Source organism: Purpureocillium lilacinum (assembly GCF_023168085.1).
Source record: "Purpureocillium lilacinum CBS 284.36 DNA, scaffold_3, whole genome shotgun sequence".
Taxonomy (NCBI): Eukaryota; Fungi; Ascomycota; class Sordariomycetes; order Hypocreales; family Ophiocordycipitaceae; genus Purpureocillium; species Purpureocillium lilacinum.
This window is the reverse complement of record NW_027072113.1, coordinates 943841-954433: the sequence shown is the minus strand read 5'-3', so window position 1 is coordinate 954433 and position 10593 is coordinate 943841. Positions and strand designations below refer to the sequence as shown.

Below are 10593 nucleotides of genomic sequence, written 5' to 3'. Positions count from 1 at the left end.
TCCCAATCGGCCCGGAGCGCTTCTTCAACGTCATTGACAGTCTGCAGGTCGCCATCCCAATCGTCCAAATACGCAAGGGCTCGAAGAAAATATACCCTTGGTGTCGGTAATAACAACAGACACTTTTCATCTGATACAGGAGAAGCGCCTTGTAAAGCGCGAAGACCTTCTCCTCAAGCTGCCGTAGGACCGCCGTGTGTGTCTCGTCCTTGGTTTTGACGCTGTTGTCTTCCAAGAGGTGCTCAGTCAAAGCGCAATACCACTCCATTCTTGAGTCGACGTGGGTAATGCCGGCAAGGTTGGATTTCGTTGCCTTCGCAGGATTTAAGAGGATCTAGTTCGAGAGTCAGCTGGAGCAAGTCGTCGCAACGATTTTCCATACCTGCAGCCCAACGCAAACACCGGCCCACGGCAGAGCCGCCTGCGGTATGTTTCCGATGGCAGCGTCAATGATAAGTTTTACCCCTTGAATGAACTCTACAACATTACCTACTCCCCTCGCAACTCTCGATGAGGTGGCGATCTTCGTCTGTCCCGCTTCAACCAACTTCTTCAAGACGCCCTGCCGCGTATCGGGATCATCCAATCCAACCACATCGCCAGCATCTGTATCATTTCCGGTGCCCAAAACCCTGCGAAGAGTCCGGACATACGATTCGACAAGCGATACTGTGCTACTATCTTCCTTGAGGCTGTCGTACGCACAATTCCACATCTTCTGCGATGTGGATGTGCCCTGGGTTTGCTGCTCTCCGGATTCGGTCTCCGGTAGTACATCAGTTTGAGGGTCAACTGACAGCGGCAATGGCGGGCCGTGGGACGATGGGGATGGTAGGTTGGCTACAATCGGGTCTCGGCCCGGCGGAGTTGCTTGGTGGTTGGAGGGAAGTTGGTTGGCAGAGTGAGACGGCTCTGTTGAATTGCTGGATGGGCCTGCGCTTTGCCGTCCGGGGGTGTACCCAGCTTCTGCGGTACAGTCAGCCTCAGTCGCCGCCAAGCTCCTGGAATCTCGACGGCGACGTACTAGTAGGCAGTGCTGGAGACTGCGTCGATGGGATTTCATCACGGCTCCTGACAGTCCTCTTCACCCTTTCTATCCAGTTTGAAGCGCGCATGGTGTCGGGACCTGGCCCTATATGCTTAAACTGGCCAGACAGTTGTCAATGTCAAGCCGCTCATTCACGTAGACCGTTACCAGCACTGCTGCCTACTATCGGTGGCGATAGCTTCAGGCAACCTGGCTTCTGCCTGTCGTGTCTCAGATGCCTGCCTCAATCGGCACAGGTATAAAATACCGACTACAGTCAATCGTTAGATAGAAGAATCAAGAGAGTCTTTTGTTGCCCAATTCGCTGGGGACCTTCTACTCGGTCGTCAGTTAGTCATGCACACGTGCAGTGCGACAACAGTTCTCAAGGCCCGAACGATGATGAGTCTCGCCCTCGACGCTAACACGGGCACATTGACGAGCCAGTTCCATAGGTTTGGAAAGAGATGATTGTAAATTTTGGCCACGAAAACGCAAGGCCGCTCCGATCTGTACCAGAATGGAGAGGGTATTTTGGCAACGTCATCCACCACAGCGTCGTGAGCTGTGGATGAAGTTGCAATGTCGCCGGACGGAGCTGACCAAACCCTGGGAGCCGGCTGTGCGGGTCCATATCCCTCCCTGTTGGCGGGGTGATTGGTAGCGATCGCTTCCGCTGGAACCAGCCGTTGTGGTGCACCGCATCACGACGGCGACCTCTGCTTGGATGGCACCTTGGCGAGGGGGGGCAAGGACCTACCCATGGCAGCCGCGCACAAACCGCTCTCCCCCAGGCCAACCCGACCCGCCAGCCGCCCCGCGGCCCCCCGGAATGCGATGTATTCCCGCCGTTGTTGCCACGGTGGTTGGGCAGTGCCCGGATACGCATAAGGATCGATATTTGCTGCACTGTGAGTCTGCACGGCACGCTCCACATCACCTTGGTGTCCAGCCCGCCGCGGCGCCACGGCGCTTCTGCAAGGTTCGCGTTACCAATCGCGGGTCTACTAGCTCCGGCGACACGATGCACTCATCCGGCAGCCAGACGTTTCTGGACATGACACCTTGCTCAGCAAATTCCTCGCTCTGCAGAGGGCGGACGACGCTCCGAGCGGAGGCAGCAGAGCTCGCTGTCGCCCCCTAGAAACGAGGGCACCAAGCGCAAGGGTCGTCGGGTGATGATGTAAGCGGTCTTCCTTGGTCCAGATGCAACGCCTTGCAGTTCCATCTTTCGTTGTCGTCCAACAGATGCTTGGACACAATGTGCCGCGACACTCCGTTGCTGCAGCGTCTCGCCGCCATCTCTACAGCTACCAGCCCGGTGCGGAGTTGTGTTTTGTGCTCATACCCAGTCATAATGCCTCTACTCTCGCCGCGGAATGGCAACAGCAAATTCTGAGACGAACGGTTCTGCGTGTCCATCACGCCGACGCCGCTATAGTCACAGGAGCAGCTCTTACGTCAACAGACGATGGCTGACAATCAGCAATGTGGATGTGAAATGAGAAGCCGCCAGTGGTTGGTATGCGCTCGTCGTACAATCCGTCTGGCCCGTCTCGGCTAGCGCATCGACTAATAGGTACCTCCATTCTACATTCGGCTCCCCGAGCACGACAACGATCGCGAAGCAGACGCGTCCCGACGCGATCCCCACCAGCTCCTGTCGCTGTTACCCGCATCGTACCGCAAAGAGTCCGGTGACCTGGCCGCTGTTGGTCGGCACATCGCGGCCTGTGTTGAGAGGGAGCTCGACCTCGAGCGGGTTAGCAGCATCCAAGACTGTGTCTGGGTCGCGGGCTTGCCCTGCCGCCCCGGGTGTTGCACAGCCAGCTCTTGCTAGGTCGGGAGATCTTTGTCGCGGAGCGGATGGACATGCATCACGACTGGACGACGGGTCAGATGTTCCTCAAGCCGATCCCGCGCTTCCTCCTAGAACCCAGCTTCTGGGCCAGATATCTCTGCTGCAGAGGTGGCTGCAGATGTGACGGGAATGTTGTCGTCAGCACAAAAAAGTGCGAGTGCCAAAGCCTCCGATGGCGCGCGCTTGGCTTCCTTTTCTCCTACGCAGCGGTCATCTCCCACGAGAGCAACTTCTGCATCATCAGGACAAACATCTACTTCTGCCGGAGCTCTCATGGCCCGCATGGAGGACGTGCGTCGAGCAGCTGGATACGGAGCACATCTATGCACATGTTGGCCCCCGTTTCTAGTACGGCGAGCTGCGTCTGAGCCGTCTGAACAAGATGTACGCCTTCACGCAGACCCCGCTGCGAGGCTACGTGCGCCGCTGGAATCATTATGGCAGTTACTTCGTGACAACTTTGCCTGGCTGGCTAGTGCGTCGCACTACATTGTTATTGTCTTGACCGCATTGCAGGCCGGGCTCGCAACAGAGCCTCTTGGCCGCAATGACGCCTTTCAGGCTGCATCGTACGGCTTCACGGTCTTTTCTATTCTAGGGCCACTCATTGCCGTCTCGCTTATCGTTATAGCATTCTGCTGCATTTTTGTTTGCAGCTGGACGAAGGCCGTTAGTTACAGGAGTAGACATCTTGAATAGGTTCACTGGTGGTGCAGGGCGTGGCCGTGAAAAAGGCGATGCCCTGCATGGGAGGCGTGCAGCGCTCCTGCCTGGGCTGCGAAATGTCGATTCAACTTGTCGAACATCCGTTCTAACGGGCGTTCTGAAGCCATTATTCCGATGGTCAGCGTAAGTGCTCGCTCGCAGTTGGTCCAAATAGATGACTTTTGTGCAGTGTGCTCGGCTCCCAAATATTCGCCTGTCATGCCAAACGCCATTGAGGCGAGCGGGCAACTTTCGCCAGGAGATAAATGGCCTGGCAATGGAGTTCCGTACTTTGTAGCCTCTGACCATCAGCACGGAAGTACGATACGTAGCGACAATGCATCATCCAGTATTTGTCGGCCAAATACCGCACCTTAACCACAAGCCCGAGAAGCACACAGGTGTCATGCAGGCGATCCGCAGGCGCAACAGAGTGGAATCGCCGACGACATGTCTGCCCTCTCCGCCGACATCGACCTCGGACAACGACGCAAATGACGCCTCCAAACTTGCAGCATCAGCCTTGTTAGTGCGACTGCGGCCGGCGAGCAGGTGAGTGCAATGGGTACTTCATCGGCTCTGTTGCGCTGCCTGTTCGTGTTCCATCGGGGGGCTATGCCACCGCCAGGGCTGAGGATGGAGCACGGCGATACTGCGACTCTCACAGGGAGGGATGCACAGAGAGAGCGGTACGATAGGTCATGGAGCCAGAGTTGTGCTGATGCACCTGCACACAGAGTCAGCATGGCGATTGACGCGTCACACTGAGTCCAAGTTGATTGGTTCGTCTCTGCATCACTTGAAACTCCGCGGCGCAGCAACCTCAGGATACTCGGCGCTCTACAACACGACGCGAATCCAATTGCTCCAGTGACGTGGCCAAATCGCAAAAGGAGCAGGCCGAATTTTGGCCACTCTCGTGGGCCCCGTGCCTGGTGTTGGCCCCGCAATGGCGCCAGGGCGGGACGGCCCGACGAGAGCTCGGCCCATTGTGGTGGCGCGTGGCAGTCGAATACGTCTGGTCTGCTCTGAACCTGTGGTCAAACCCGACAAGTATCGGTCAGAGTCACCACGGCATAATTGGCTGGCGCAGGGTTTGCGTTCATGGCTGGCATTTCACGGCTAACAAGCCCAGCGTCTCTGACGGATTGGATGGCCCGCAAGAGCCCTGACCTTAGTAAATTCGTCAGCGCCTCTGGCTGGAGCACTGGAACCACTGTACCTCAATCCAGTGGCTGCATCTCAACGATCACCTGACGATGTCACGGCAAGCTGGGCGCCAACCAGCATACAACCATTGCGCTGATGCGAGACGAGGCATGTACTTGTGCTGTGAGAGAACGAACCCCCAAGCAATGGATGGGTTGTTGTCAAGTTCCAATGGTGAAGCCTTGTGACCGTCTTTCGCCAGTTGGTTGCAGCCTTGAAACGGGCTAGAACTCATGTACTCTCCCACGGCAAACGGAACCTGCCGTACCGCTGTTGATGAATTCCTCAACCAACACTTTAAATGGATTGAGGTGTTCTGCATTCTTCAAACCTGAACTGAGCTTCAACTGAACGAGATTTCGTTTCGTTTCTTGGTGGTGCGTCACATATCGACGAAGTCGAGATGTTCAAGTGTTGTCGCTCCACTTCCCGAACTTGGACCGTCCTTCCGGTATTGCCGTGGATGCGGGCATCCACCTGCCGGGCGCCATATCTTCATTCACCCGCGTTTGCGTCGCGTCGGCATTTGGGATCTTCACGCCCTTCTCTGTCTTTTCAGCTCTCGCGCCTAGGATGCGTAGCTAAAGGCAGAGCTTTGCACATCGCCTGGAGATGCGGCCTGCAGAGATATCAGAATATACTTAGGCTTACTATATCCCGAAACCTCAAATTGGCGCCAGTCAATGGCATCGTGTTTCAGTGGGTGACCGGTCCATCGGAAATGATCCCATGCTGACTTAGCTAGAGGGCCTTTGCACGGCATTCCAGGGGATAGGAGACGATGTGTGGATGCACAGCTACTCGTGGATGGCAAACGGCGCACATCCGTCCGTATCTTCGATGATGGGGAAGTGGTTTACTCGAAGCAAAAGTTCAATGACTTGCAGAAGTAGGTGCAGGGAAAGGATTACGTGCCCTGGTGTGCCGTAGTGAAGTAACGAGAGCTGGCCTCTCAAGATTTGCTGACTTAGCGTCAGGTAGATGGATCTGAGCCGCGGGTAGAGAGCAGTCTCAATTCCATTTAACACCATAGATCGTGCCCTCTGCCATGAACTCCAGAACTCGCTCGGCGCCACCGCAAGGTTCTCTTCGGTATGCACTTGAACCTTCTTGTTATTGAAGGTCACCTTCCATTCCATGACATAGTTGATGCAGACGGGCGGGCTGCAATCGTACGACTGACTCGGGTTGCAGTCGGCATAGGCGACGAAGGGCCAGGTTGGTCGCTGGGGCCGAGGCTGGCTTCGCGGACGGGGCTGTGCATTGCGAGGCAGCTACTGGATACTGGAAGCATCAGAGACATGATTGTCGAGCTCTGTACCACTTGAGCTCTCATTCACTGCATGAATACCTTTCGTGATGGAAGTGGGAAACCCACGAGCGACCCGACTTTCCAATTCTTGGGCGACAAATGCGCCATTGCGAGCATCGCTACGGGGACACCAGCAAACATGCTTTAACCGATGTTAAGCTGCGGATAACACGCCGTCGCCTTGACGACGCTGTACATTAGTAAATATGAACGGAGGTTACCTCTCTGTTAGATACTGCCGGGGTTGCACAAGGAGTCCACACTTGCTTGACGGCGGCACAGCAGCGCAGGGCACAAGGAAGAAATGGTAGGTGCATGAGGGAGTGCCACCTGGCTGCCTCCCAACTCAGTCACCCAATCAGCGTGCTCTGACAGGCGCCTTTGGGCTGAAGCATTGTGTCCCAGACCTGCCACTTTCAAATCGCTCTCACCCATGCCGTCCGCTATGCGGCAACTCTGCTCATGTTGTCGAGGGTCGTCCAGATCATCTATGAGCCCCCGCCATCGACACCGAACCTGGAGCAGGAAACCGATTGGCGATTGACCAGTTAATGTTCCCTAGCGCAGGCCGTCGAAGCTATGTTTGGTAGAATACCGGCCTCACCCTACTATCAGCGCTGGACACAGTATTGATAGCTCGCGTGCGGACCGTCTGCGCCAGGCCGAGCTCCCCGTACAACCGCTGCACCAGCACCAGGAACTCGGCGCCCTCTGTGCGAGTGTGTCCTCGATACCGGGGTTTTCGTCTGATCAACACAAATTACTCCAAAGGGTTTAGATGCGGGAGCAGCCTCGCATCCAGTCGTTGCTTTCTGGCAGACACCGTACCGAGGCGCCTCGCACCACAAGCTGCGGCGACATGTCGTCGTTGTGACGTGTTGCGGCGCTGTGCCTCTGCGGCGCTGTGCCTCTGCGGCGCTGTGCCTCTGCGGCGCTGTGCCTCTGCGGCGCTGTGCCTCTGCACCACTGGCGCGGGCGTGAATGGGACAACCGAAAGCTGGCTGACCCCTTTGACCCGTGCCATATTGCAACGCGGCCGCTGGTGCAAACGACACATACGTCATTGTGCATGAACAGCACAGCAAACCTGCGATAGGACGCGAGGTACGGATACGGCGCAACGTCATGTGTCGCGCTTGTTCTGGAGCTGCAGGGCGAGCCGGCGAACGAAAAGGCATCAATCACCAACTCGCAAGTCTTGCGCTGTGGCGAGGGTATGTCGAGGCCTGAGATCACATTCTAACCCAGAGCCAAGTCCTTTATAGCGTATATAGACCTGCCTTCTCGTGTCCCTGAAGCGGGCCCGTCGCCACAGACCCTTGATTGTTTCGAACCTTGTCTCCGACCGCCCTGTGAATTGACTTTGAGGGTTGCCAACGGTCGACTCCTCCACCTCCTATCCGTGCTTATAGTGGGCAAGTCCAAGCTCGACGTAACCGGCCCCGTTTCACGACCGCCATGCCTCGCCGTCACGAATACTCGACATCGCAGCACAGGCCGCGACGGGTTTGTCCACGCTCTCGAGCAGGGCGGCGTGCACGAGGCCGGAGATATTTGCCAAGTCCGCCCTGATGCCTAGATCCGAGCAGAGGCACCACAACCATGAGCGCGGCAGCCGCCGAGAACACCACAGCCGTCGAGAAGGAAACCACCTTGAGCGCACTGACGAGGGGGCACTACACATATGATCGAGACCCTGACGCGAGGCCGACAAGGTTGAGGTCGGCAGACGGGCGCGAGAAGCTCGACCGTCACCATCACGGCCAACATTCGCGCCAACGCCACCACCACCACCACCGTCGCCAACACTCGGGCGCGGGAGGGTCTAGCGGGAACGGATTTGCCGAAGCGGCAACGGCCGCAGCGGCGGCAGACTTGGTGGAGGCAGTCCGGGCGCGGCACAACCCGGATCGGTCAATTCTCGCCATTAGGGCCGCCGTGGGTGCGGCAGACACGCTCGTTAATAAGGGGGAGGATTGAAATCGAGGGAGGCATATTGCGGAGAGCATAATCGGTGGCTTGGCCATCGACCGCATCGCAAATGGCTCCTCTAAGAAGACTTCACGTTATTAGTACTAGTCGCCCCGCCGTCGGCCGAGCCCGGAGGGGCGAGCAAGTGGCGGCTACGACATGATGATCGGCACACAGTCTTCGGAGGTGCTCCAGAGCACCGGAACCAGATGTGGGTAAGGAGTCGGCTTGGATATGTACAAACAACTCCCGGTACTAAGGAAGGAGATGGAGCCGTCCTTGACAAAGTCATTTTGATACTTTCACACTTGCCTAATCTAGGTCTTCAGTTCTCAAAGAACTCCTCGATCGGGTTGAGGTCGGGCGAGTAAGAGGGAAGGTATAACAGCACTACATAACACTGGAAAGATGCGTCGTCTATGATCAGCATGGACTTCGGCCGTAGTGGTCCAAAGGAGGAAGATGTGACGAAGCGAGCCAAGTACGTAATGACGCGCGACATTCTCAAACCGGCGCTACTCACGTTTGAGGGTTTCCGTACCGACTCCCCATAGTTGGAAGACCAGAGCTGCGTGGCGGCGAGGTTGGGCTTGGGCTTTGTATGCGTGGGACTTGCGAAATGCGCTTGCAACCCGCTGGCTGGTATTCTGACGCTGGGAGAGCACGAAGCGCTCCAGGCTTCTCTGGGAGCATGCGGCGGCAGGAGTCTACATAGTCTGACCTGGATATCCTACAGTTCAGATCCCATGACGAGAACATCATGATCTGCTCGCATTTTAATACAGGTTTTGCTCGGTCGCCCCTCGTATTCAGCCGCCCCTCGTGTCCCCTTGCGTCTCGCTCTAACTGGTCTCAACGGAATGTGTTCATAACTAGTCGAGCGACTGCAATGAAAAGTTTTCAAAATAGGGGTAACAGAAAGGAAGAGACGAGCATCAGCTTTTAAGCGGACCTTTGGAGGTAGCACTGCCAGTCATGCGCATAGACACAAGGGGCCTCAGATGACGTTTCAAAACAGCAAAACAGGTTTTCGGCTCCTGTGTCCGCAGTTACGTTGGTTTTCATGCTATTGAGTTGACATGTGGCCGCCGTTGTACTGGGATAGCGCCTGTTGTGCTCCATTGTTCGATGCGAGGCAAGGTGGCTGTATGCGCGTCTCTGCCGTGGGTCTGTTCGAGTGCGTTGAGTCGCCGGTGCAGGGGGATCGGTGCGAAAGACTGCACGCTGGGATTTGCCGTATAACATTTATATTTAAGCTATATTAAGGAGCAGTTGCTGACGGCGGATACACGCACATTGCGACGTGGAACCACGGCTTCTCCCCTTGCGCGGCCGGCTGCAATAAGACGAGTCTTCTTGAGAAATGCCCGAGAAACGTCTGGCAAACGGGGTGTGAGAAGGCGTGGTAGGCATGGAAGCCATAAAGTCATGTCGTGTCGTCGTAAGGCAGCCCATCTAAGCCAGGAGGTTGTCCCAGTAACGTTTCCTAGCGGCTACGGCATCCTTGTCGCCGATGAACCGGTGCTGGAAGTAGTTGAAGACTGCGAATTCATCTCGGGCCATGACGTAGCAGTCTGGCCAGGTTTTGACCTTGCACCAGATCTGTGACAACGCGTACTCCAGGATCTTGCTGACCATCGGATCAGAGGCGCCGTCCGGATTCTCGCGGGCAATGTCGAGCGCCTCGGCAACCTCCGCGTCCTGAGGCGTCTTAGGAGGCGCATTGGAGCCGCCCATGGTACTCAAGGGCTGGTGGCTCAGCACAGGAGACTCGGGCTCACGGTGAGGCATAGAGGGCGGTAAGATGTTTCGGGAGGTGACGGGTATGAGCGCAAAAGGTGATGTTGCCGTTGGGGTTGGCTTCGTGGTGAGGATCCCACCGATGGTGCTCCCGGCTGTACCGACGGGGCTGCTGTTGGATATCCTTCGGGGTGGACGGCCAAAAGGGACTGGGAGGCAGCGGTCGACAATCGTGGGCTGGGTATGTCATTTATGTGAGCAGGGTAGGGGTGGGGTTAGGCTGGTGACAGACTCGCGACAATAATGACAGCGCACACAACGCTATAAAGGCCTTTCAGACTATCGCCGTCACCTTGACGTTCCTGAGCGTCCCTGAGGATTTTGTATTTCTCCTCCCGGGAATCCTTCTGTGTGGAAATGGCGGTCTGCCCAACATGATTCCAGGGTGCATTTGCATACCTGCCAAGGCTTGGACTGCATTCAAATGCAGATGGCGACGGATCACAGAATGCTGCCAGGCACTGGGGTCAAGACGGTCGCAATTTGCATGCTTCTTCCTCCATCGTGGGACCTCGCTCGGCAGCGCTTTGAGGTGGCTGCTGGTCAAAAGGGGGGGTAATGTCGACGAGTACGCATGGATGAAGGGTAATTGCGAAAACATGGGCTGGGTGGCTTGTTCAGCAGCGACAAGGGGCCCCGGAGATCCGGCCTGCCCATGGAGTCAAGCAGGGACCCGGTGAACGCCCGTGAAGCGAAATAACGAAGGCT

General features: G+C 56.6%; 1 protein-coding gene across 1 annotated transcript; it reads right to left on the bottom strand.

Annotated features, from left to right (window-relative positions):
- Positions 1–9540: 9540 nt before the first annotated feature.
- On the bottom strand, positions 9541–9876 carry PLICBS_004094 (uncharacterized protein; the record flags this gene model as incomplete). The annotated part of the gene is made up of 1 exon (XM_018327997.2): positions 9541–9876. The coding sequence occupies one exon, from the start codon at positions 9874–9876 to the stop codon at positions 9541–9543; it is 336 nt and encodes a 111-aa protein (XP_018173392.2).
- Between the last annotated feature and the right edge of the window lie 717 nt (positions 9877–10593).